Source organism: Solanum lycopersicum, chromosome 8 (genome assembly GCF_036512215.1).
Source record: "Solanum lycopersicum chromosome 8, SLM_r2.1".
NCBI lineage: Eukaryota > Viridiplantae > Streptophyta > Magnoliopsida > Solanales > Solanaceae > Solanum > Solanum lycopersicum.
The window spans coordinates 1,962,687-1,990,021 of record NC_090807.1 but is presented as its reverse complement, the minus strand read 5'-3'; the positions used below and the strand labels follow the sequence as shown (position 1 = coordinate 1,990,021).

The following is a 27,335-nucleotide window of genomic DNA, read 5'->3' as shown; positions in this document are numbered from 1 at the left end:
TATCCGCAAACTATCGTAAATGGTATGCAGATACTCTCAGTCACACTTTAGGGGTATTGATGCCCCTGCCGTCCAAAAAGTAGAGCATATATACCTTTATACTAATGAAAATACAGGTGTCACTGTCTTATCCACCGATCCGACATCGGATCGATGAATAAAATTGTGTCACGTGTCCCTATTTAATATTCCGTTAGACTGAAGGACATATACGCTCTACTTTTTAAACGTCAAGAACATCTATGTTCTAATAGTATGACTAAGAATATCTGCATACAATTTGCATAGTTCGAGAGTATATTTATCCGAGTCAACATTGAAAACCCTTTTGGGCCTTTCTTCCCTCGTAAGTCTTTGTGCATGCAAAAAGTTTTAGGAATAACTTAAGCATTATCTCATATTTATGCCCACTAAATAAAATCAAACTTTTTCTTTTCTAGGAATCTTCCACGCCTATATTTACACTCCCATCTGTCACACTGATAGCAAAATCCCATAAAAAAATGGGGAAAAATTCGAAGAGATCAAATTCAAATTCAAACTCCGACGTTGCACAATCTACACATCCTTCATTCTTCATCGGTTCATCTGTGATTCCAATAATCAATAAGCTTCAGGATATCTTCTCACCGCTCGGCGATATCGACGATCGATTTACCGGTCTCCGGCTGCCGCAAGTGGCGGTGATTGGTAGTCAAAGTAGTGGAAAGTCGAGTGTACTTGAAGCTTTAGTTGGCCGTGATTTTCTACCGCGCGGCTGTGATATTTGCACTCGCCGACCACTAGTTCTTCAGCTTGAGAAACGTTCTGCTGAAATTGGTAATGATTCGCTTGAATGGGGAGAGTTTGGTCACCTTTCTGAGAAACGATTCTATGATTTCTCCGCTATTCGCCGCGAAATTCTGGTCAGTTTTTTGTTAAAAAAATATTAATTCCATCGGATTTTGCTTGGACTGTTCAAAATTTTAGTATATAATTTCTAAAGTAAGTTGTTATTTGGCGTATGCATAGTGAAATTTTTTCTGTATGTACAATATAATTTTTCGATGAAGGTGTTCGAGTGACCACCTTGGGTCAATGTAGATATGATTCCTCGTTAACTCTTAAGGCTAAAACAGATGGTTAAGAAATCTCGTAGTAGTTTGTATCTGTAGGGAATTGAATATGAGACCTTATTGTGCTCAACCGTTTTCATTGACCACTAGGCTAAAATGATACTGGAAATCACTGTGGGAAATTGGAGTTGCCAGGCTCTATGAACACGTTTCCCTTAGTTTGCTTTGCAGCTTCTTTGTTCTGTTTCTTTGTTTTTTCACATGCTAGATTTGGAGTAATTGGAAATTTAATCCTCCTGTATATGCAGTTCTTTCGCCTGGCTTGTATACTGGTTCTATAGATAGATGCTACTCCTTCCGTCCACTTTTACTTGTGCAGTTGTGCTACTATACTAAAGATAGATGCCCATTTTTACTAGTCCAACTTAGGAAATCGAGAGATAGATTACCACCTGGTTCCTAATATACCTTTGTATAACTGTAGTCATTTTTCCCAATGCATTTTTCACAATATTGAATTTATTATATTCAAAGGGCTTATATAGTAAATTTGTCATTCTACTAATTACTCCTCGAGTATGTGCCAAGTCAATACTCGACAAGTACATGTGTGCTAAGGGAGTAATATTTTCTTTTTGGTCTTTTTTCTCTTTCTACATAGTTAATAAGTATATTGGAAGATTAAACTATACGTCAGTTAATCAGCTTTATAATTTGAATTCTGACTTGGGTGTGAATTATGGACTCTGAATCATCGAGTTGTCCCTTGAGAAAACATATGATGTTTCCTTTTGTACTTCTTTTGATAAGGTAAAATAAAAATACTTTCACAAATAAGGAAAAGTTTTCATGCAAAAACCACAGTGGAATGTGGTTATGTACAAAGTACACCCAATATTCTATGCAGAATGGACTTGAAAGTGTATTTGGTTTTGTGTGTTCATGTCATTCTTTTGGAAGTTTGACTCTAGATATTCTCTATGGAGTTATGCTGTGAATGTTTACTAAGAGCTTCTCAAAATTGTGAGACTAATGACAAGTGGGGGCTAAATAATTAGCAGGAATAGATTGGATGGAAATGGAAGAAAAGAAAGAACTAAGTAGATAATTTGTGGAGATGTTAAAGAGAGATTTTATATCATATCATATTGACTGTTAAACTTGTTGGGAAACCAATGATACCGAATCGTCTGTTACTCCTTTATGTGAGATTTTGAATGCAAGAAATGTTCAGGAATTCCTGCATGGTCATGGAGAATTGGAGATGCAGCTTCATGCTGATGCTTATCAACTTTTTGTTGTTTTCTTTCTGACTACTAGGTTGAAGACATCTTGTTTTCTTTAAATTAGAACTTGTAAATATACTGGGACTTGCATCTTTTTCATGCCTATTGTGTGATACAATGATTTTGTTAGTGCAGGCTGAAACAGAAAAAGAGGTGGGAGTTAACAAAGGTGTTTCGGATAAACAAATTCGGTTGAAAATCTGTTCTCCCAATGTTCTAAATATAACTCTTGTTGATCTACCTGGAATAACTAAAGTTCCTGTGGGTGATCAACCTAGTGACATTGAAGCAAGGATCAGAGATATGATAATGTCCTATATAAAACAAGAAACTTCAATTATATTGGCTGTTTCTCCTGCAAATGCGGATTTGGCTAATTCTGATGCACTACAAATGGCCAAACAGGTGGATCCAACTGGTAGGTCTCTGGTGTAGCTGTGTAGCTGTCTGCATAGTTTTAACTTATTGCTTTAGTACTGAAGTTATTTTACATGCGCACACGCAGACAAATATGTTTTGTCTGATTTATGAATTACTTTTGATCTTTCACATTCAGTGCCTTGACTTGATTACTTAATTGGCAGGTACACGTACAATTGGTGTAATTACTAAGGTTAGTTTTCAAATTGTTCATTGTAGGTTAAAGAGCATCTCCTTTACTTTTCAAAAGAAAATTATGTCATGAAAAAGGAATTTTTTGCAGCTATGTTTTCATTAGCAACTTAGTGAAATCACCAAAGAGCAGTGTGATCTTACTATTGTATTTTGGCTACAGTTAGATATAATGGATAAGGGTACCAATGCGAGGAGCTTTCTGCTTGGGAAAGTTATTCCACTTCGTTTAGGTTATATCGGTGTTGTCAACCGCAGTCAAGAGGTATATTTTAGAATCTGTATCAACCATCTGCTGTTTTTACCAAAGCACCATCATTTATCTGAACCATAGTAGTATAAGGAGACAACTAACTTGCAGTATCTATCTCACTTCATATCATCGAAAGCAATTAAAAAACTATTGTATGATTACATCAAAGAATTATGTATCCGGAGGTGAAGGATCCTCCTTAATATTTTGTATCTTACACTGTTGCATCTCATCTTAAAGTTTAAGCTGTTAGAGAGGGTACATGCTGATGATTTCTTTTGCTGTTCAGTTACCAACATCCCTGAGAAAGAATTCCATCATCACATCTGTTCTTGGTATTTCGATGCCATTCCAACAAAATTCTTGTTTTAACTGTCTATGTTTTCAAAATTAACAAACTCATGTTGGTTTCGCCTCTTTGAATTTGAGGGGAGATGGTAGAATATCACAAGAATGTATGTTTGATTCATATCTAAGGTACTTGAATAAGAAAATCTTATAAAATATTCTACAGGATACCTTAGGACATTCTTTATTTAGTTATAAGTTATTTTCCTACCTTCTTAGCTGAGAGATTGATTATCTACTATATTACTCGTAACCTACTTGTACATTGTTACTTTATCAAGTCAATGAAGTACTCTTTTCTATTTCATTTACTCACCAATACATCATGTACTTACATGGTGTTTATAATCCATATAGATCCAAGTATGATAATATAGGTACTTTGCAGGATATTAACAACAATCGTCCTATCAGAGAAGCACTTGCTTATGAGGAGCAGTTTTTCCGTGATTATCATGTACATCTCTGCTATTTTTCTTTTTTTTGGTAAATTCTTTACATTGTTACATGGTAGTTGGCATTTGTTTGAAGGTATACCGTGGTTTATCTGATCGATGTGGAATCCCGCAATTGGCAAAGAAACTAAATCAGGTTAGAGCAAAAACTGATGGAGAAAGGATGGAGACACTGTCATATTTTCATATCAATGGTTCTAAATTATGTTAATTTACATACTGTAGACAAGTCTTTTGTGTTTCACGAGAATCTGTTCGGTGTCTAGAAAGGCATTTATAGATGCATTGCTGTAATTTAGAGGCAAAATTGGAAGATGTAGTTGGAATTAATGCAATTATCCTCAGAAGACACTTGTCCTTTCTGGATTGTGGTCAACCTTTTAGGAATTTTGGAACTGATGTATGTTCTTCATTTATTGTGAGCATTGCATTCATGTTAACAATATCTTTTGCGCCTTTCTGTAGATTGATTCAATTATAAAACGGTAACTTGGTTTACACTAATGCTTAGAAACTTGGAATAAATATCAAAATGAAATATCCTGTTTGATGGTCAATCTAGAAGGAGATCATTAACTTATCTTCATGTGATATAAATCTGTGTTTTAAGTTTAAATAGTATTAGATAAGAGCATTAAGCTTAATTACTTTTGTTTTGTTTCAGATTCTGGAACAGCATATTCGAAATGTTCTCCCCACTTTGAAGACCGATTTAACTTCTCAGTTGGTTGCTGCTGAAAAAGAGTTACATGCTTATGGAGAGGCTTTGGAATCAAAAGTAAAAACAATCTGCTATGTTATTTTAAACCTGTTTGCTGGAGAGTGATTCTTTATGAATTGTCAAGCATGGAAAGAATTGAAAGAAATTCTTAAATTAGATTTTATACCATAGATAAATGAATATTATTTAATTAAAACAAGATACTAGAATATGGATGGAGCAATGTATTTCACTACTAGAGACGAGTATGGCATTGGCTCTAACTTAACACCCTTGATTATCTTGTTGCATCCATGTGACAGGGAGAAAGAGGAGCGATGCTGTTGAATATTCTGACAAAATACTCTGAAGGTGAGAAGTATCTAGGTTTCTTTTTATTGCGGTTTGCTAGTTCCTTATGTCTTTTGGCAGCTTTGTACCAACATGGGTTTATCAGGCCCTTTTTCCCTTACTTAATTATGCCTTCAACATGGTCTTATCGATGTTGAGCAAGATACTGAGTGGGAGTCTAATATATATGTACCAGATTGGCTTGTATGTGAAAATTAAGGGTTATTATTCAAATACGATAACATAGATTTAACTTTCGATGTGCATATTCTCTTTCCCAGATTATCTGGATGAAACTAGGCAATTATTAATCTATAGCAATGTTAAGTTCATCCATACTCCTTTTGTTTCACTTCGTTGGCCTACTCTCGGTCTGAAAAGATTGATCTTTTCCTTGAAGTGATAAAAATTGCAATTTTAAAAGGTCAAAATAACATAATAGTATTACCTCTTCGCAAGCTATTCCCTAAAAAGTGAGGGCTTTATCCTGTGCGCACTTAAAGGGTAGTGGATTTGGGATTTCCTTGTTATAAAAAAGACACATAGCATTCTGAGAAACAAGTTACACATTTTTATGTTGTCTTGGAATATTTTGCTAGTCAAAGTAGGTTAGTAAGTCAAGATAGAGGGTGTAGAATTTTTGTTGCTTCTAACATTCTTGCATTTGTTGGTGATAAACAGCATTTTCTTCAGAGGTGGATGGTAAAAGTCAAGCAATGACCACTAAAGAATTGTCAGGGGGAGCGCGGATTCACCACATATTTCAGTCAATTTTTGTAAAGAGCTTGGAGGTGCAAATTTTGTTCCTCAATTAGTTTCTTGCTACTTCTGATCTTTTATGGGCTAACTTCTCTAGTGAAGGGCTTAGTTCATATTGTTTTTATATTCTTGGTTTAGATATTCACAAGATTTTTTATACTTAATAATGTTACTGCTGGCTTTTAGAGTAGCAATAAGCTTTTAATGTTACATAAGGTAGTTGTGTTGCTTTTTGCGTCACTGTAGGAAGTTGATCCTTGTGAAGATCTAAGTGACGAGGACATAAGAATAGCTATCCACAATGCAACTGGTCCAAGAAATGCGCTATTTGTGCCAGAGGTGCATGCTATGACAATTAATTTATGCTTCAACTGGAGCACCTACAATTCTTTCTATTGTAGAAATTGTTGGGATGATAATACTGGTAGAACTGTTTTAGGTCCCATTTGAAGTTTTGGTTAGACGACAGATCGCTAGGCTGCTTGATCCTAGCCTCCAGTGCTTGCGATTCGTCTATGATGAACTTATAAAGGTGATAAAGGGGGTATCTTTGACCAATATGACATTTTTCAGTTTCAATATTTAAGTTTCTCTCATGAGTAACATGTGGACACTCACAATTGAGATCCTTGTGGCACAATGGATATTCAATTGGATGTACTTTTAAATATTCTTGCAGATTAGTCGTGCTTGTGAAACAGTTGAAATGCAACGCTTCTCAGAGTTAAGAAGGCGACTAGAGGATGTCACTGCAAGGTTTCTACGAGATGATGTAAAACCCGCTGAAAGAATGATAACGAATCTTATTGATATGGAGGTATGATCTCTGATTTCGTATTTGTTTGACCATTCTGCTTAAGTAGTGTCTTTAAACTAAACATTCTTCAGGTCACCGAGTGTAGATACTCTTACATTTGTATGATTTATTCTCTTAGATGGTTAGGATAAACTCTTGAAGACAACAATTCCAGAGATGTACGAAAGCAACAATACCTCAATTTGGAACAAGTTGGGGTCGGCTTTATGAATCCTTACTGATCATGATTCTTCATTTAAGTCATGTCAAGGCGACATTATCTAGAATAGTAACATGTACTACAAGTTTTTTTCCTTTTTTTTTCTTTTAGCATAAGAATCTCTTAAAATGGCCAATAGACTCCTAAAAATATAAGACCCAAAGTAAACATGCTAACATAAATAACAAAATTCTCAGTGAAATCCCACAAGCAGGGTCTGGGAGGGTAGAGTGTACGCACACCTTACCACTATCTCACGGAGGTAGAGACCTCCGTGAGGTTTCTTCATGAAGACTCTCGGCTCGAGTTCAACAAATCAAAGTAACATATACATATTCCTAATTAATTGGTATCACCCTATAAAGATTTTTTTCTTCCATTATGCCCTATCTAGCACCAAGTCTTGCATGATTCCAAGAGATTGTAGGTATTTTAAGACAACTTTCTTTCAGATGATCATTTCCTTCTAATACCTTTGCATACCATGGTTTCAGTCCTGGGAACCTGTGCATCGTAGGATCATGACCAAACCATCTCAAGTGACCTCTCATTTTATCTTCAATGTATGCTACTTGCACCTTCTGGTGAATGTAGTTATTTTTATGAGTTTTCTGAAAACTGATCTCCTTTAAATGTATTTTGTATTTTAAGATTATTAATTCTCCTTTCTTGTATAGTCTACCTAGGACTATTATTCAGAAGTAAATAGTCAAATAAGCGGTACTGTCGATTTTCTTCTTAGTTTTTGTATTTCTATGGTTTGATTTATACATTCCATGCTTATTTATAGGAGTCCAAAGATTAACTTCCTATTTCTGATCAACCAACTCTTTAATTCGTTTTAGATGGATTATATAAATTCCTCGCATCCCAATTTTATTGGTGGGACAAAGGCGGTTGATATAGCGCAAAACGAATTGAAGACTATGCAGGTACCACCAACTCTGATTCTGTTTCGTGTCTAAATACAATGTGCTTGCACATGAGAAATGAATGTTATATATAACTTTGTGTATATTCTATAGAATTCTCAATAATTAGGAAATGCAATTGATGTTATGTAATTATGCCCAAGACTTGTATTTAATAAGTCTATTTTAATTCAGTAAGCATTTTCTCTTGTATCTTGATCACCTTGATGTTAGTGTCGGTTCGGTGGCCAAGTAATTTAACTTATCACATCAGGGTATTCTACTTCACGTATATAACACAATCATCACAAGAGGCAGAAAAAGAAACACCCTATGTGCCACCTGAAGGAACGTCACTCTTTGAGCCAAGTAACGTGACCTAATTGTCCCATCAGTGCCCCGTTAACCTTAAATTATTTGACTCATCACTGTTAGGAGGTGACTGGTGTGTCAATTCGCACTTCCCCATCCTCTTCTTGTAATGTGACACCGAACTTGCACTCGGCTAAAGTCCTGCCCAACCTGAATGTGTCAATTCTCACTTCCCCATCCTCTTCTTGTGATGCGACACTGAACTTGAACTCGGTTCTAGTCCCTGTCCAGCCTGAAACCTTTAGACTCGAAGGGTCTCTCTCCAAATCTCTAGTCTATTTTTTACTTCATTGCTTGTCCCTCTGATCAATACGATGATGTCTGCAAATAACACACACCATTGTCACCTATGTTGGGTCTCGATATTAAATTGACATGCTTCAAATGTCAGTCCCTCACGTGTATAGTCTATATCGGTGGGATGAGGAGAAATTGATCTTGCTATATGGTTTTGGGTGATCTTCACCTCTTGCTATAACATTTGGGGTTGGGGTTGAGTTCAACCTAAATTCCATTAACAAGGGTAAAACATATAAAATTCCCATTGTTAGTAAAGTCAAATAACATGCCTAATACCCACAGAACTATAATTTTACTACAATAAGTGGCTCATGAGGGAGGATCCATTCTACATGCCTTTCGTCATGAAATCACACTATACTCTTAAATTCTCTTCGCTAATCTTGGAATAACGATCTTGGATCATATATTAACATCTTCATGATGCCTTTATCTAAAGGAGTAGCACACATTCACCTATAACACACCACAAACAATTAAAACAAAAACAATAATAAGCAGAAACAAGCAAACCCAAGGAATCTCTAGAAACAACAGAGCTTAAAAAACAATTCATGTAGAGAACATACAGAATGAATTATGAAAATTGTTACATTTAACCTTTATTTAGTAATAAACAATGTTATAACATTGTATATGATGATTAATTATTGTTTTATATCATAATCATATTGAACTACATAGTAATTAGATGTGTAAGGTTACATTTTTTTGCATCATATGTCAATTTTATTGAAAATTATATCCCAGAATTGTGCATCAGTTCCTACAAAATTGTAATATGTTGGGACAGATGCGCATTGTGTTGGAATAGATGCAAAATTTTGTGTGATAATTTCCAACATAATTGACATCAAATAACAAGTTTGATAACTACTGAATCAACTTATGAATATAGTTTAGAGCTAAAAAGTACTGCGCAATCGAAAGACAAGTTACAGGTAACTCTAATCCTTACAAGCAATTTCTAAATCACAGCTACAAGCATGACAATGAAAATTAACATGTTTATCGTCATTATTAAGATGCCAACCATTTTTGCAAAACGATGCTAATGTTGAATAGTGCAAGGAGTAGGTCTTTCTCCCAAAACTAAAGGATTTTTCACCCAAATATTTATCAAGAATTCTGCTATACTCTTTTGATATTCTCTTGTTATTTTTTTAATTCACTCCATTTCTTTCATGCTGCCAATCAATATTCTTCTCGCCTGGATTCACCGCCCAAGAAGACTGAAATTATGTCAATCATATACAATGCCCTAATGTGGCTTGCTTTTGTTGCTTGCTTCAGCAATTCCATGACAAGTTCTGGCTTATCGTTTTTGAAGAAGTCCATTTAAGAAAAAGAAACACAATTAAGTATATATTAGTATTAGTTAATAGACTGAATACATCAATAAAGCCTTAAAATTGTCCGTAATTATCTAAGTTGCGAGGACTCTTCACTTTTGATGCCGCACTTGTGTCAAATTCTCCAGAAAAACACTACTTTTGGCGAATTCGACACGCACCGGTTGACATTATTGAAGAGTCCAAGCGACATAGGTAATTATTACCACACCATATTTGTGTTAGGTTTTTGTATTCCCACAATCTCTGCATAGCTCTCATAACTTTATTTATCTTTTATTCATTCTGCACTTGTCATAAAACAATCGGAAAGTCTACCAGTATTACCTTTTGATATATGTATCGTTCATTTGCAACTTTTTCAAAAACCTTGCAACTAAAAATAAATCTGTTAGGAAATAAAATTTAATTATTCATTGTAAATAATAAATACTTAAATATATATATACATACCTTAATTTGACATTGATTAAATTTTTTAAGGAAAAAGAAGCAACCCTTGCAAAAATTTCAGTAAACAACTCTCTTCTTGGAGGGATTGTTGAACTTTTGTTCTTCGATTTAATTTCTTCCCAAGAAGTTAGTTACTGAATTTTTGCAACGGTTGCTACTTTTTCCTTCAAGAATTTAATATATGTCAAATTAAGGTATGTATATATTTATAAGTCTATTATTTACAACGCAAAATTTAAATCTTGTTTCGCAACCGATTTATTTTCTAGTTGCAAGGTTTTTATGAAGTTGAAATGAACGACACGTATATCAGAAGGTAACACTCGTAGAATTTCTGATTGTTTATGGAAAGTGCAGAACAAAGAAAAGATAAATAAAGTTACTTCTTTTATAGAGTTATGCAGAGAATATCGAAATACAGAAGCCTTACACAAGAAAGGCGTGTTAATAATTACTGACAATTTTAAAGGGTTTATCAATGTATTCAACATAATTGATACTAATGTATATTTAAATATGTTTCTTTTTTACAAATGGACTTCTTCAAAAAATGATAGGCTAGAACTTGCATTGAAATTGCGGAAGAAAGCAGCAAAAAGAGATCATATTGGGGCATCGTATGTGATTGACATAATTTTCAGTCTTCATAGGTAGTGAATCAAAGGGGAAGGGGTAATGTTGATTGTCAACATGAAAGAAACATAGCCACCTAGAAAAATAACAAGGGAATGCCGAAAGTTTAGTAAAAATCATGACTAATATTTGGGTGAAGAATTCTTTAGTTTCGAGAGCTAGACCCAGTCCTTGCACTAATCAACATCGTGTTCGTAGGAATGACTGGCCTCTTGATAACAACGATGAACATGTCGATTTTCCTTGTCATGTTTGTAGTTGTGATTTAGAAATTGCTTATATCGTTAATGTTGTGTCTAAGCATTAGAATTACATAGTAATATCTTTTGGCTCTAAAATATGTACATAAGTAGATTAGTTAGTTGTTGAATTTGTTATTTGATGTCAATTCTGATGGTATTTAGCACAAAATTTTGGCATTTGTTTTCAACAAACTTATGTATGCTATTTTTTTTAATGAAATTGACATCTAATGCGACATATTTGTGTTAAATGTTAGAATTGATATATGTCCCAGCATATTACAATTTTGTTGGAATAGATTTACACTTTTGTGTTGTAATTTCCAACAGAATTGACATTTACATACTCTTGGGACATGTGCATATTTTTCTGTGTAGTCATTTCCAAAAGAATTGGCATATGTTGCAACAAAAGTGTAACCTTACACATCTAATTATGAAATTAATATGATTGTGATATAAAACAAATTGGTCAATCCATTCAGGATAATATCATTGGTTGATTATCTAATCACTATGTAATTTAATGTAATTATGATCTAAGACAATAATGAATCATCATATATAGTGTGTTATAATATTGTTAATTATTAATATAAGGTTAAAATATAACAGTTTCATTAAATTGGTCAATCCATCAAATTGACATGGTTGGAAAATACCACACAAAAAGGACATTTGTCCCATGATATTACAATTTTGTTGGAACAAATGTACACTTCTTTGTTGTGATTTCCAACAAAATTGACATATTTTGAAAGGTTGTAATTTCCAATGGAATTGACATATGTTGAAACAGAAATGTAACTTTACACATCTAATTACTTTGTAATTTAATATGATTATGATATAAGAGATAGTTAATCATCATTATATAGGATTTGTTTCCTAATTAGGTTCCTTTTTCTTCGTCTCCTTGGCACGTTCTCCTCTCCATCATTATATAGGATTTGTTTCCTAATTAGGTTCCTTTTTCTTCGTCTCCTTGGCATGTTCTCCTCTCCTTTTCATCTTTCCTCTTCTTGCCATCTCGACGATATGTTACCACCTTGGACTTATCCCAAGTCTCTGTCTGCAGTTGCTCTAGGTCATCAATGTTATGCTGTCACTTCTTTGTTGTGATTTCCAACAAAATTGACATATTTTGAAAGGTTGTAATTTCCAATGGAATTGACATATGTTGAAACAGAAATGTAACTTTACACATCTAATTACTTTGTAATTTAATATGATTATGATATAAGAGATAGTTAATCATCATTATATAGGATTTGTTTCCTAATTAGGTTCCTTTTTCTTTGTCTCCTTGGCGTTCTCCTCTCCTTTTCATCTTTCCTCTTCTTGCCATCTCGACGATATGTTACCACCTTGGACTTATCCCAAGTCTCTGTCTGCAGTTGCTCTAGGTCATCAATGTTATGCTGTTGTTCTCTATGAAAGCTGCTGTATCAGCTTACATGCATCATTTTGTTATTATTATTTCAAAAAATCCTTGCTGATTTTTTTTTTCATTGTTTAAGGTGGGCCGACCTCAATCTGACAATGATAGAGTGTCATCAGCAGGTGAGCTCCTTCAAACTTATTAAACTACCATGCCTTTTGAAGTTACTCCCACGCCTGATCTCCCTTTTTTTCATCTCCTCTTCTTTTGTTGCTGATAATGCAAGATGAATAGAAGAGAGCAAAACATTGAAACGAGGCTGGTTAGAGTTTTCTTTTGGTACCTTGGTTGGGGAGGGGGGAGGGAGGCTTGAAGCAACAATGTGGAGAAGTAAGTTAATCTGGATAATCTTAATCGCTGGTGATTCATTTTGAAGCACTTGTTATTGTTTCATTAATAGAATATATTTACTCGCTTAACTGCTTAAACAGTCTATGATGTGGCTTCTTGGTTCACAGAGGACTCAATGACAGCATAGGATTGTTCGAATTAGTTTTTTTCTTGCTATTGTTCGTAGTTCTCCTTGTTGAATGAATCATCATTAAATTTTGAGAGTATCTGAGTCATCCTATTAGGTTATCGAAACCTACTGAAACTTTAGATAAGAACAAATTATTACACAAGGTTTTAAACTTTTGGTATGGTTGCTATATTGCAGCTTTTGGGGTTTGTACTTGCATATATACTTGATGTGATTTTGAAGCCTTGCAAGCCCATTGTGACATCTTGTGTCGACTTTGTAATTAAATAGATGTTGATAACTGAAAACATGGTTTGAAGTTCAGAATTGGAAAATTGAAAGCAGATCTCAAAGGTTCTTCTTCTTTCTTATATTCGTGAGTGGAGATAATTAAGGATTATAACAATTAAAGACTACAGGGAGAATTATTGGCTTTTTTGATGGCACGAAATCTATGTAAAGCTTGCATATCTTTGTGTGATCTTTACACAAATAGCTAGCCTGATTCATTGTTTACTTATCCTAGCCCGTATACATAATTTTTTCACTAATTATACATGGGCTATATTCATATTATATATGGATGATACATATATATAGATATATCCACGTGTTTTAGTTTACGTGCGGCTATTCAATATATTACTTCTATCTTTTTTGTAAGACATCATGTTTATGGTAAGGTTGAAAATACGCCTAGAAAGGCAATATTGGGCCTTCAGGAGGGCAGAGAGAAGTCTGAGAGCAGGAAAGTTGTCCCACCAGTCATTATATAGGTTATATGGAAGGAGAGAAGTAAGATAGCGTTTGAAGGAATTGACCATGATTTCTAAAATTGCGAAGAACTCTCTTGTTTCTAGTGTCTTTTTGGTGCATACATGAGGTTGCTATTTCTATAAAAGATCGAGTTTCTTTTGAGAGAACCATGGTTTGGTGTAGGTTCTCTAGTTTTTGAAATATAGCTTATACGGGGGCTTCCCCACCATCAATAATTTTTTTTATCTTGATAAAAAAACCTAGAAACCGCAATTACTGATTGATTACTGTGTTTTTGTTGTAGAAGCCATTAAACGCACCTCCTGCTCATACACTCACTGACATTAAACTCCGTAAGTGGAACATAAAAGTTTTTGATCATGTCTTTGTCAAGTTTATAATAATGTAAAATGAGGTAATCGAATTTAGAACTTTAGCACCTGTGAAGAGATATTTTGTGCGTAATTATTGTTGATTGTTTTTTTAAATGAAGTAATTAGTTCTATTTCATCAAGTAGATGCATAATAGTTACAAAAGCAAAGTAGCAAATGGTCAGCTCTCCTTTACATTGTTAGCTAAGAGTCAGGAAGCTGACAAAGTTCACATATGAATCAGGGGAATCTAGAGGGGATAAATAAACCCAACTATACAAAAGCACGAGGAAATTAGCTTTTTAAAGATTGGTGGGTAGTTCATATTCTATCAAAGCATCTTCTATTCCTTTTGTTCCAGATACTCCAAAAAATGGCTGCAGGTATCATCCTCCAAATTCTCTTGATGGTGCTATGACTACTATCAACTTTCCAGCAACTCCAGCTCATCAAAACATCCCTGATAATATGAGGCACGAACCATTTGAGACCAAAAAAGAGCTAAAAACATCTCAACAATTGTGCTGGTATTTACCATTGTAGAAATAGGTGGTTGTGTGTTTCTGCTTCCTTCATGCACATATAACATCTGGTAGCAATCTGAAACTTCCTTCTGGCTAGGTTGTCTTGGTTCAGGCAAGATCCATGAAGTGCAATCCAGTTGAAGCAATTAATCTTAGGGGGCAGTTTGATCTTTTTCATATAAGCTTCCAAGGCTAGTGGTCTGTAATTGCATTTTGTGGGCCTAGAAGTTTGAATGCTGCTTCAACTGAGAACTTCCCACCCTTTTTTCGTCTAATTGAGTTGGTCTGGTGTTTCACAGTTAAATGTGCAACATTGTGAAGTTTTGCTAGTGGCCTAGTAGACTGACCAACTCCTCCATTTCCCTTCACTATGCTGCCGAATAGTAGAGTTTGGCTCCCTTGCTATCTGGAACATATTAGGATAAGCGATAAAAAAAAAGTGGAGTTGCCTTTACATTTGTCTCTGTAGAAACTGATATGTTGTCCATTCCCTGCTATTAAGTGTTTGTGTTGAGAGAACTTCTCCCATAATTTGCTTATACTTCTCCAGACACCAACTCCATATGGCTCTGTTGAAACATTAGAGCACCGGTGTTTTAGGGCTCCATGTTTAGCAATAATCACGTCCTTGCAAAGGCTCTGCTCCTCTTGAGTATATCTCCACAGCCACTTCATAAGTAGGCATTTGTTGTGCAGTGCTAAGTCTCTAGTGCCCAGACTACCTAACTTTTTTGGTAACGGGACTTTCGGCCACTTGGCCAAATGGAATTTATGGCTGTTGTTATTCCCTTCCCATAGAAAATTCCTTCTAGTTTTGTCCATTACTGAATATGGGATGTTGATTGTGTTAATTGATATACTAGATTTGTTAGTGGTTTGTGTTTAAACCATGAGTTGGGATTGGTCCGACTCTGATACCATAATAAAGAATTGATATTGGGCCTACCTAAAGCTAGCTCAAGCGGTGAGATTGCCCAAGCCATATAAAGAGTCCAAAATCCCTTCACATTGTAGATGTGCGACCCAACATACGTATCTTTGAGTTAGCACAACTTAAGATAGATATTGCTATATCACAAAGAAAGTATGCTTTGGATATATTAGAGGAAACATACATATTAGACTGTGCTGACCTATCAAACGTCCTGGGGATCCAAATGTTAAAGTTGTTTCTGGATTTGCGGAGACAACTGGAAGGCTATAAAAAATATGGAGGACTGGTCGGCAAATTGAATTATCTCACAATCGTACAATCAAATATTTCATTCGTAGTAAGTGTGGGATATCAGTTCTTCAAATTTCAGCTTAGTGGTTATTGTTAAGCAGTAATCCACCTCCTCAGATACAATAAAAGAATTCCGGGACTAGTACGGTTATTTGAAGACAAGGGTCACTTATGACAATTGTTGGATTTATTGATGTTGATTTGGGAGGTTCTCAGGCAGGTAGACATTCCACTTTTTGGGTGTTGTATTATGATGAGAGGGAACCTACTCTCGAGAAAATAAAAAGCAAGAAATATTGAGTTATGGGGTTTGCAACCGGTGAGCTTTTTCCGTGGTGGAAACAACTTCTCCCAAAATTAAGGTGTGCTTCAAATAGATTGATACGTGACAATGAAGCTATTTCCGCATTCCCGCAAATTCAGATCTTTCTTGAAAGAACAAAACATATAGCGGTAGATTTTTGTTTTTAAGATAAAAGATTAAGTCTGGAAGAAGTGACACTACATTCATTGGATCAAATGATCAACATGCAAATGCTCTTATCCAAATACCTCTAAGGACACCTTGGCTTTCATATTTGCAAGCTTGAAGCCTATGAAGTGTCGGCTACAACTCGAGAGGCAGTGTTGATTGTGTTAACTGATATATAAGATGTGCTTATGATTTGTAGTGATTTAATTATTTTAAATCAGCCACAGAATTGATAATCTAGATATTTAACTTCCATGTTGTAAACCACATTATTCCAACATAATTATAAAATTCCATAATAAATATCGTAGTCACAAACCGTGTCCGACTGATGTTGTGTTTGATATAGTGCAAGTAGATATGTTAAATAGGGAACTGCTGTTCATATGAAATAAATTCAGAGACTGGGATATTTTACCAAGATCTTGGCCTTAAAATAATTGTTTATTCGAACACTAGTATGTGACTTCTACCTTTTCCTTCTGTTATAGTAACATGTAAAGCTACAACAAAATGTATTTTAGGTACCTCAACCACAAGGACATGGGGTGTTACTTCCCTATTTGGAATCCGGGGATCATCAGTAGGGAATTCATCTAAGAGACATGCTGCTGAGGTGGTGCATGATATTACTCTGGCACCCCCTGTTATACAATTGAAAAATGTAAGTACATACTATTCAATTACATGTCATAAAAGAGAGGAACAGCAGACATGGCGAGGAAATATCTTATGTTTGTGATTCATTCTCTCACTCTCTTTTTAGCCACCGCTGGTCTTGAGGCCTGGAGAGACTGAAACAGAGTATCAAGTCGAGATCATAGTGACGAAACTGCTCATAGCATCTTATTATGATATTGTGAGGAGGAATATACAGGATTTGGTTCCAAAAGCTATCATGCATTATCTGGTATTTTCCCCTCTGTTTAACTCCTTGGAGACATGTATTATGTAGCCATTTTTGTGTAAGTTTTTCCTTTGCATTGTGTTTGCCGTTCGTTATCACTCAGTTCTGATTCTCTCCAGGTCAATCATGCTAAGAGAAACCTTCTTGGCACATTCATCGAGAAGTTGTACCGGTATGCTCATTGGGAGTAGTGTTTATATTTAATATTATTGGGTTTCTGGATCTTAGAAATCTCACATAAATCGATTTGACATCCTTGCTAAACTTGTAACCAGTATGCTAAAGAATCTGAAAATATGATCTTACTTAAACTAGGAGTACTTTGTCATAAGTAGGCAACTCATTCTCAGCTTGTGCTTTTTCTTGATTGGATAGTTAAGAGTTCCTTTCACCAGAATCGATTATGCTTCTGGTTGTTGACTTAGGTTTCCTTCTTATTTGTTTTGATTGATGAATTCGAGCAATCTTTCTTTGTCCACATTTGTTGTTAAGCCTTTTGGATTATTTGATTGCAACTAGATATAGATCTTTTCTAGATAGAAAGCGGTAGAAGTTTGAGATAGGTGACTAATATGGACAGCCTAATATGGACAGCCCAACCAGTACTTTCATAGGCTGCAACTGCCAAACCTAGCACGGCTTGTTGATCATGTAAAATTACCTTGTTTACTACACACTTGAAGTTCTAAACAATTTTTGATCATTGACTGTTTCTCCTTGAGTCGCCCACAGCGAGAACCTATATGAAGATTTGTTGCGAGAGCATGATGATGTTGTCATTCAAAGGAGGACGACTGCAGAGATGTGCAATGCTCTGCGACAAGCTGTCGAGGTTAGTTAAACTTGGTTGCTGTGTTAACAAGTAATCAGTTCTACTCTTGTTTAGGGCCACAGAAATTGCAACGGTGACTTGTTTAACTTCAGAAAAGATATACAAACAGTCGGTGTAGGTTAAGATTATTTTGATGTGGCTTGTGCATATATGATAGCAAGAAAATCAAATTTTACTCCAGGCCTTCGAAATGCGTCTTATTGTATATAAATGTAAATATTTTGAGGCCACATTTCTGCGTATCTTATTTACATTTCGAAACCAAATTATTTACACATGATATAGGCATCACATTCAAGCATTCTGCCATGGAATCCTCCTCTTTTTGTTCTTCTCGCTAAAGCACAAATAAAATTGCTAAGCTGAAACTTTTGTTTCTTCACATTTTTCTGTAGACACTCGATGAGTTCGTTGCTGATGTTTCTACCCTAAGTTCAAGCGACAGTATGGATGCATTGCCAAACTTTTCTAACCTTTCATCAAACTCAAACTCAAAATCAAGCACTTGAACTCCAGGTAATTTAAATCTTGTACACAACACATTATGAGTTCATACAGTTTTGCCTACAGCTATGGAATTATTGAAGCATCTATTAGGTGTATGGACTTGTATAGTAATCTGTCTTGAGTTAGTAGATGAATTGTGTAGTATTAATTCTTTGTGAGTTACTTGTAATGAGCAAATTATTACTCCAATGGAAAGTTAAATTGCATTCTGAGCAGGTTCATTCCTAAATGAAGAAGCAATTTCCTGTTTCTTTAATCCTTTTTTTTTGTCTCCCAAGTATTTCTTAATAAAATTTTAAGAAAGCCATCATTCATAATGAATTATAGATAGACATTTTAGTTTGGCTTTGGCTTCTACTGACAATTGAACGTCCCAACTTAAAGCTGGGGTGTTTACGATGCCAACTTAAATCAAGTTAAGGTATCTAGATGTACATCTTTAAGTTGAGATGTTTATTCTGAGTTGGGGGTGTTTACGATGCCAACTTAAATCATGTTAAGGTATCCAGATGCACATTTTTTTGGTTGAGATGTTTATTCCAAGTTGGGGTGTTTCCGATGCCAACTTAAATCAAGGTATCTAGATGTACATTTTTAAGTTGAGATGTTTATTCTGAGTTGGGGTTGTTTACGATGCCAACTTAAATCAAGTTAATGTATCTAGATGTATATTCTTTAAGTTGAGATGTTTACCCTTAGTTGGGGTGTTTATGATGCCAACTTAAATTAAGTCGAAGTATCTAGATGTATAGTTTTTAAGTTGAGATGTTTGTCCTGAGTTGGGGTGTTTACGATGCCATCTTAAATAAAGTTAAAGGTATTTTGAAGTACGTTTCTTAAGTTGAGATGTTTTCCATGTATTATGTCCTTAGGAAAGTATCCTCTTTTATGTCTTCTTCTTTTATTTGTTCAAAAACAAACATTTACTCTAAAAGTTTTTTTTGATGTAATAAAGATGATATTACTTTTACGCAAAAATGAATTTGAAGTTACTTAGAGAAGTTTAGTGGTAATTGTAATATTATTACATTATTTGTTATAAAGATGATAACATTTGTACGCCTTGAGCAACTAAGAAGAATGATTGAAGTGGAGTTGTTATTTAGCAACTTGAAGGAAATATTTTTGTGGGAATTTTATATTACAAACAAATAACATTTTTTGTGTAATCTAAAGAAAAATTTTCAAAGCATTATTTGAAATTTTTTATATTACAAACAAATAACATTATTCAGTGCAACGTAAAGAAAAATTTTCAAAGCATGATTTGCGAAATAATTGACAATAAAATAGCAAGATAGCATCATGTAGTAATATACATATTAAAAAATAAGAGCATAAGATTACTAATAACCATGTGACAACACTTGATTATTTATCTTGATTTTCGACCTTCAAACCTTATGTAAATTCATGTTTTCGATAAGATGAAATTGTATCATCTCTTATCCAATCACTTTTCATCAGATTCTGTTTCGACCTTCTACCACCTTTAACCTTTCATATTTATCTATTGTTGAAGAACATAAAGAAAAACATGGCTGGAGGATTTTCCACATCTCCTTATTTGATTTTCAACGACACAAATAACAGACTTTGTCCTGGAAAATATACCATTAAATTTTTTTCTTCTTTTTTTGGAAAAGTAATTTGTAACATTAAAATGCCAAAACATCAACAACAATGGACCCCCAAAATGCACCAACATAGATCTGTCAATTCAATTTCCAACGTATTACAACCAAGAAACAGCAAATTATTTCTAAAAAAAAAAAGAGTAAATAATTAAAACAACAATTCCTAGAATTATAACAAAACAATCATATTCAATAGAAATTTACAACAACTACCTTTCAAATATGCATGGGATAAATCCGTTCTTACAAATTACATAGGAGAAAGACGTAAATTATCAGTTACTATGAAATATCATCTGTTATACCAACTCAATCATCTCATATTCGACTATATATTGAGTTTTTCTTTTCTTATTGTACATTATTCCAAAAGTAACAATCGCCTATATCGACTACAAATTGTGTTTTTCTTTTCTTATTGTACATTATTCCAAAAGCAAATAGTTGAAATCAAATGAAGAAAGAATAGTTATAAGAGGATATATTCTATCTCTTTGGATAATGACAGTTCAATTCAAAAAGAGATTCTCTACAACTGGATTCCACCAGCTTGTTTGTGTTTTACTTTTATTAAAAAATAATCTTAATATTATTTGATGTATGAATTAATCTATTGAACTAATCATGTTGAGTATTAAATATTTTTTCTACCTTAGTAGTAATGGACATGATAAGGTATTGAAAACTTCAATTTGATTATTTCAATATTTGAATATAAAAATATTATGTCATTAAGATAAAATTTTAAATTCAACTACAATTTTTTATCATTCATTTATTCAATTTCGCCTTATATATACTCATATAATAGAGAATTATGCCTTCAGTTCATTTCATGTATAAACATTCATACCCCTATTCTATTCCATAAAACAATATATAAATTAGGCCTATAAATTATCATATTTGAAATATAAAAATATTATGTCATTACGATAAAATATTAAATTCAACTACAAATTTTTATGATTCATTTATTCGATTTCGTCTTATATATACTCATATAATAGAGAATTATGCCTTCAATTTAATTCATTTCATGTATAAACATTCATACCCCACCCTATTCTATTCCATAAAACAATGTATACATTAGGCCTATAAACTATCATATATAACTTATTATGTTTGTTTTTAAATTATAAATCAAATATCATTCTCACAAATTTTATAATATAGGTAAAATATTAAAAAAATACTACTAAACGTAATATCACTTATACATGAATAATTTAACTCCCAACTAACTACGAAGCACCTAGTCACGGTATTAGCTGTCGATCCCTCTTTTGTAATTTCTTGTAAACTCAAGGGTAAATGTGTTAGACCAATTCTCATATATATACATGAACACCCCACGCCCAGCATTACAATACAATAAACTCCATAGCTACGGAGCCCGGAGAAGCTCCGCCATCTCTTCACCGGCGGATAAATTCGAGCTATTTTCATCGAAAAATGTGCTCGGCAAAGCAGAAGGAGAAGGAGAAACTGAATCAACACCGTTCGAAAGGCGGTGGAAGAGATTGGAGGGAAGAAGTAATCTCCGGCGGGTCATTGAAGTGCGTTGATTTGAATAAGGGAACAAATGGATGGGCTTCACCTCCGGGAGATAATTTCAATCTCCGAGGTACGAATTACTTCACAAAAAAGACGAAAATACCTTCAGGTGAATGGCTTCTACAACCCGCCGGAGTTGATTGGCTCCGATCAAATTCAAAACTCGATCACGTCCTCTCTCGGAACGACAACCGTGTAATGAACGCGCTGAAGAAATCTCATTCACAAGGTGAGTTTCTTAAGACTTTTGTCCTCGCTGTAAACCTTCAAATCCCCGGTAGAGATCAGCACAGTGCGGTTTTCTACTTCGCTACTGAACAAAACCGCCCGCTCGAACCGGGATCACTACTCTACCGATTCGTACACGGCGATGACTCGTACCGTAACAGCCGGTTCAAAATCGTGAACCGGATGATTAAAGGGCCGTGGATTGTGAAAACCGCCGTCGGAAATTACTCCGCTTGTTTACTCGGTAAAGCTTTGAATTGCTATTACCATAAAGGACCTAATTACTTAGAAATCGACGTTGATATTGGTAGCTCCGCGATTGCCACTGCGATTTTGCATTTAGCTTTAGGTTATGTTACGTCGGTGTCGATTGATATGGGGTTTTTGGTGGAGGCGGAGACGGCGGAGGAGTTGCCGGAAAAGCTGTTCGGGGCGGTGAGGATATGTCAAATGGAGATGAGTTCTGCTACTTTCGTCGAAACGACGCCGTATAAGAAATTAATTTCTAATCATAATAGCAGCAAAGTCCAGGCTGAGAATAACGAAGGCGAAGATGACAAATGAGTTTATTTATTATTATTTTTTTTGTAATTTTAATGACATGGAAATTCTTTTGGTTCCTAATATCTCTGTAGTCAATTTAATTTTAATAAAACGGATTTGTTCCAATATTACCATATTTGTTTTTGTATTTTGTAGCTTCTAACAATACGACATTTCATATACATAATCGAATAACTTACTCTCAAATACCCCTAAAGTTATCGGTGTTCTTATACAAATCGACAAAGTTATTGTTCATCTTGTACGAATCGATGATTAATATAAATGAAAAATGGAAGTTTGTGATGGAATGTAGCAATTTTTGGATGAAGAGAATCTTGTGTCTACAAACTTTAAACATGCTTATATGACTAATAATCCTCAAACTTCCAATTTTCATGCTACACTAAATTTACAAGTGGATGAAAAGCTTTAGTAAAAGACTCATGGCACACACACACACCAGTAAAGCAGATGAGGATTTGGAGATGCAAAAAATTCTACAGAAGAATTACAAAGTTGGGGTAGAAATTCACACTGATGTTAATAGAGAAGAAGAAAGAAGTTTCTCAACAATGCTACCATTAACGTAGTTTTCACGAAGAAAAAGAGACTCACGTATGCTTAGGCAAGAGGGCTCTCGCTAATCACCAAAGCCTCGAGTGTAAATCTTGTCTCCGACATGTATAGAATGAATCCCTAACAAAGAAAAAGATAGTTATCAGAAGCCTAAAAACATATGTATAATGCACGACAGCATGAATGATGAGTAGCGTTTGATATAGCACTAGAAGCCTGAGCTACTTAGGGCTTTGATTCTGTGTATCGAAAACTCAGATGGATAATCTACAACAATGAAGCAGTACATGTACGAATTGGTAATAGATGTGTTCCTTCTAAGTGGTCAGCTGATAACTTTGGAGATAATAGGGAACACAATATGAAAGAACATCAATGTATGTAATGACTTCGGAGTTCACAGATAGGGAACAATATGAGATAACATCAATGCATCTAAGTCGGGAATCAAGATATAACTCCTTAAAGGAATAGAACTAATCTGAAAAACCATAAACATGTCCATTCAGAAAATAATCAATTATCATCAAAATATGGATGGCTTAGATGCAAAAGCAGGTCAGAAAAAACTGATTTGCAATTAAAAAATAAAAAATGTATGTGAAGATGGAAAATCCGAGACCACCACAATAGGGTAAACTAGAGTTGTAAATTTCAAGCCCTTCAGTACTTTCTATTGGTGCACATAAACTATCACCTTTAGTCGCGTTTTGCATAAACTTCAAAACTTTGCAATGTTCAATATAGTCAGCCAACCTTCTCCCTACCTTCAGGCTTCATCCCCTACTTTCTAAATACATCATTCCTTTCTATGCTACCAACAAACTTTGCCCATTTCTTCTATATTTCAATTTGGACTTCCTACATTGCTTTGTTATTTATTATTAATATCAAAGATAAATAAGAGTAGAATATGCTATAAAACTTCATCAGTTTTTCTAAAAAAAGAGTATGCTATAAAACTTCATCAGTTTTAAAAGAAAGAGTATGCTATAAAACATAAACATGTTGTCACAAACTTGACTGGTTATTTATGTATTATTTTTATCAATAAAGAAGAGAAATAAGTGCATAATTTGTTATTAACTTTGCTTTCCTCATCAAGGGAAGCACTACAAACTATGCATTTAGATTATTTAGGGATTATCCAGAATGAAAAAGAAATGTGATTATTCCATCTGCGAGTTGATGAATCTTGTAAACATCTTATTAAAAAGCTGAAATTGTCAAATAGGAGGCTTTTATATTTATTTACTTTGTCTACAACACCCCCACTCACATGTGGGCCCAATTCTTTCATTTGGCCAAGCGCATGTAAATACTTTGTTATCACTGGGCAACAACAGGGATCAAACTGAGGCTTGGCTTAAACAATTAGAGAGGGGTTCGTTTTATTTCTTCATTTTCTGTCGACAAAAAGGGATAGAATATGAACATTCAACTCAAAATATTAAGACAATGGATCTATGAGTGGAATTGGCTATGTATTATGTGAAAGAATTTGAGCATCCATTCCCAAATATTAAGGCAACAAATGGAATCTCAACACCGTTACAAAATTCTTTGGTTGACCTTATGTACCCAATGTGGGATATAAATAGTTCAACAAATGGAAGTAGTAGTATTCTGAATTTGATGTAGGATTCTCTCCAGTAAGCCTCAGTTTATAACTAACTCCATCTCACTTTATGTGAACCTGTTTGACTAGGCAAGGAGTTTAAGAAAGAAAGGAAGAATTTTGAAACTTGTCGTCTGAATCAAGCCATAACATTTTTATGATTAGAAGGGTTTTTGAAATATAACATATTTACGGCCGTAAAAACTTCTCATTAAGGACAAATGGGAATTTAAGTTCGATAGTTTCCTAATTTAGAAAAGAGTCATTCTGTCAAAAAAAGAACTAGGATGGCATAAGCTGGAATGGAGAACGTTGGAGGTTACATATCTTTCAATCTACATTCTTCATTCTCATGTTTAGAAGCTTTGATAACATACTGATAATTTATATTCTTACACGATGCAGTCTTTACGTCATGTTTTCTAGCAATCATCACTACAAAAATCACAGAAATTCAACCCCCAACTCCACCTCCAAAACAATAAGAAAAGTTAAGGACCTTTTCAGGCTTTTTCTCTTTAACTGGGAGTTCAGAAAAACATCCCAGAAATCCTAGTTCATGACTTCTTTATAAGCAAAACCACCATTAGAATAGCTGACCTTTTGAAATTACCATGTCCTAAACATTATGGGAGACATAAAATGATCTTCAGAAATTTTGGGCTATGTTCCTACCAAACTCACCCAAAATCCACAAGAGTAGCAGAGTCTCTAAAAGGTTCTTTTATAATTAGAGGAAAAGCCTCTGAGAATTTATTACAAAGAAGAAAAGTAGCTACTGAGTTCAACAGAAGACCATAAAACTCATGCACATAACACCAGATAAGTGCTATCTATCTTTATCTTCTCATTCTTCTTCTCCAATAAACCTCAAAGTCTTGGCCAGTGGTGCAGAGAGGACTCCCTAACCACTACAAACAAGCAAAGCCAATGTTATCTATCTTTAACTTATCTTAGATTTTATTTTTATCTCTTATTTGGAGATAGAATTCCTACTTTTGAGGATTCTACCTTGTGCAAGGTTCCCTACATGTAAACAGGAGCCTCCTTTTTCTTTGATGAACATACTTCATTTAATAAAATACTATAGTTATGAGTTGATATCTTCTTTCACTTCACCTATCTCCCTCTCTCTATTGTTCTCCTCATTCTTCCTCCTTCCTTTTGGTGCTATACCAATATCAGTGATAACATTCATGATTCTTACACCAAACGTTGCAGTTCTTTAACACCATCAAGTATAAGAATATCCAGAATACCAATCACCTCTAAATAACCATCAATTTCCATTTTAAACTCAAATTCCCAAAGAAAAAAAAAAGATAAAGCAAGTAATTCTAGCTCAAAAGCTGCTTTGTGCCATTCTAAGTCACATCACTTGTCTTTTTAAAAAACAATTGGGGGTAGGGGCAAGGGGTAATGGGAAGGGGATTACAAGGTGGGGAAAAGCTCATGCTTTCATCATCCAGAGATTTAAGCAATGAAGCAATCACTTTCCATTAAGTTCAAAAACATTCTTCATAGTTCATACAGTTTTGTGATCTCCTAGTCAAGTATGAAGCCACACCAAAAGAGAAAAAAGCTTTCACTATTGCAGAAGATTTTCACCCTTACCTCTAAGAAGATGTACATCACAGTGATCTCTCATTGACAAAGTTCAGCAATGTTTAGTCAATTCCATTTTGACTGTAAAGAATTGTTACTACCATACTAACATACACATCATGTGTCCCTTAAAGAAGCTCAATAGCAACAGTAAGAGAAATTCACTCCGCCCATGACTGAGCCATAAAAATTCATTCACATTTGCAACCATGTTGGACATCAGGCAATAAATGAGCACTCCAATTCAAAGAAAACGAAAACCCACACAACAATAAAAAATCATATTATCAAACGAAAAGGGAAAAAAAATACACAAGCACCAATCTCCCTAACATATTAACAGCAAAATTCACAGTTCACTAAGCAATTTCTGATGCACAATATTCCAACTGATATGACACAGATTCAACAAGAAATTATACTCACAGTAACTCGAATTCTCGAATAACTAGGGTTTTGTACCTTGCATTTTCCTATAAGCTGAAGCAAAATGAAATCAATCTATCTACATTTGCTAGTGCTTTTTACTTCTCTGAGGCTGTTTCTCAGTTGCTACCCGGTAAATCCAGTACACCTACACACAAATTCAACAAAACAACTCAATCGTACTAGTTCGAGAAAAATACACAACAGTGAAGACGAAAACAATTTTTCAAATACCAAAGCGAGAACATGAGCAGCGATTAGTATGACTACTAGAAGAGGTAATGCTTCGAGAATCCATGGCCGACTCGATTCTTGTTGCTGATTCGCCATTTGCAACAATTTGTATTTCACAAAGACGATCACTGCTAAAGCTTTACAACACAAAATGTGCACGAGGTTTTATTCTACTCTTGTTATGATATTTAAAAAAAGGATTAAATTGATTTTGCTAATTATATACTCTTTTTTTTGTGAAGAAAAAAAAATCTTTTTATATTATTGATTTTATAAAATTATTTTAGATTTTTATTTATTTTCACATGTTT

General features: G+C 34.4%; 2 protein-coding genes and 1 long non-coding RNA gene across 6 annotated transcripts; 2 read left to right on the top strand and 1 right to left on the bottom strand.

Annotated features, from left to right (window-relative positions):
• The first annotated feature begins 414 nt into the window (after nt 1-414).
• On the top strand, nt 415-18,850 carry LOC101245477 (dynamin-related protein 3A). 4 transcript variants are annotated; one of them, XM_010326248.4, is made up of 20 exons: nt 415-905; nt 2,477-2,759; nt 2,926-2,954; nt 3,117-3,218; nt 3,943-4,011; nt 4,086-4,145; nt 4,674-4,787; nt 5,033-5,081; nt 5,742-5,851; nt 6,066-6,158; nt 6,259-6,351; nt 6,499-6,636; nt 7,681-7,767; nt 12,619-12,661; nt 12,774-12,869; nt 16,873-17,012; nt 17,115-17,258; nt 17,375-17,427; nt 17,988-18,087; nt 18,483-18,850. In XM_010326248.4, the coding sequence occupies exons 1-20, from the start codon at nt 504-506 to the stop codon at nt 18,594-18,596; spliced, it is 2,319 nt and encodes a 772-aa protein (XP_010324550.1). In that variant the 5' UTR covers nt 415-503; the 3' UTR covers nt 18,597-18,850. The 4 variants fall into 4 exon arrangements, 3 of the variants coding, with proteins under 3 accessions (XP_010324550.1, XP_004244503.1, XP_025888329.1); XR_002028375.3 differs by lacking the exon at nt 17,375-17,427; XM_004244455.4 differs by lacking the exon at nt 12,774-12,869.
• A 2,494-nt stretch (nt 18,851-21,344) lies between these two features.
• On the top strand, nt 21,345-22,693 carry LOC101244974 (protein ENHANCED DISEASE RESISTANCE 2). The gene has a single exon (XM_004244454.5). It carries the CDS (start codon nt 21,690-21,692, stop codon nt 22,581-22,583), a length of 894 nt encoding a protein of 297 aa, XP_004244502.1. The 5' UTR covers nt 21,345-21,689; the 3' UTR covers nt 22,584-22,693.
• A 188-nt stretch (nt 22,694-22,881) lies between these two features.
• On the bottom strand, nt 22,882-27,165 carry LOC104648605 (uncharacterized). Its single transcript, NR_144515.1, has 3 exons — nt 27,025-27,165; nt 26,827-26,938; nt 22,882-23,261 (listed from the first exon to the last, which is right to left on the bottom strand). It is a non-coding gene; the product is annotated as an uncharacterized lncRNA (long non-coding RNA).
• Nucleotides 27,166-27,335: the final 170 nt, after the last annotated feature.

Bases quoted from the DNA above. Each gene is read 5' to 3' on its own strand.
- LOC101245477 (XM_010326248.4), top strand. From the start codon at position 504: ATGGGGAAAAATTCGAAGAGATCAAATTCAAATTCAAACTCCGACGTT. The intron at 4,146-4,673 runs GTTAGAGCAAAA...GTTTTGTTTCAG, and splicing joins TGGCAAAGAAACTAAATCAG to ATTCTGGAACAGCATATTCG. The intron at 4,788-5,032 runs GTAAAAACAATC...TCCATGTGACAG, and splicing joins GAGAGGCTTTGGAATCAAAA to GGAGAAAGAGGAGCGATGCT.
- LOC101244974 (XM_004244454.5), top strand. From the start codon at position 21,690: ATGTGCTCGGCAAAGCAGAAGGAGAAGGAGAAACTGAATCAACACCGT.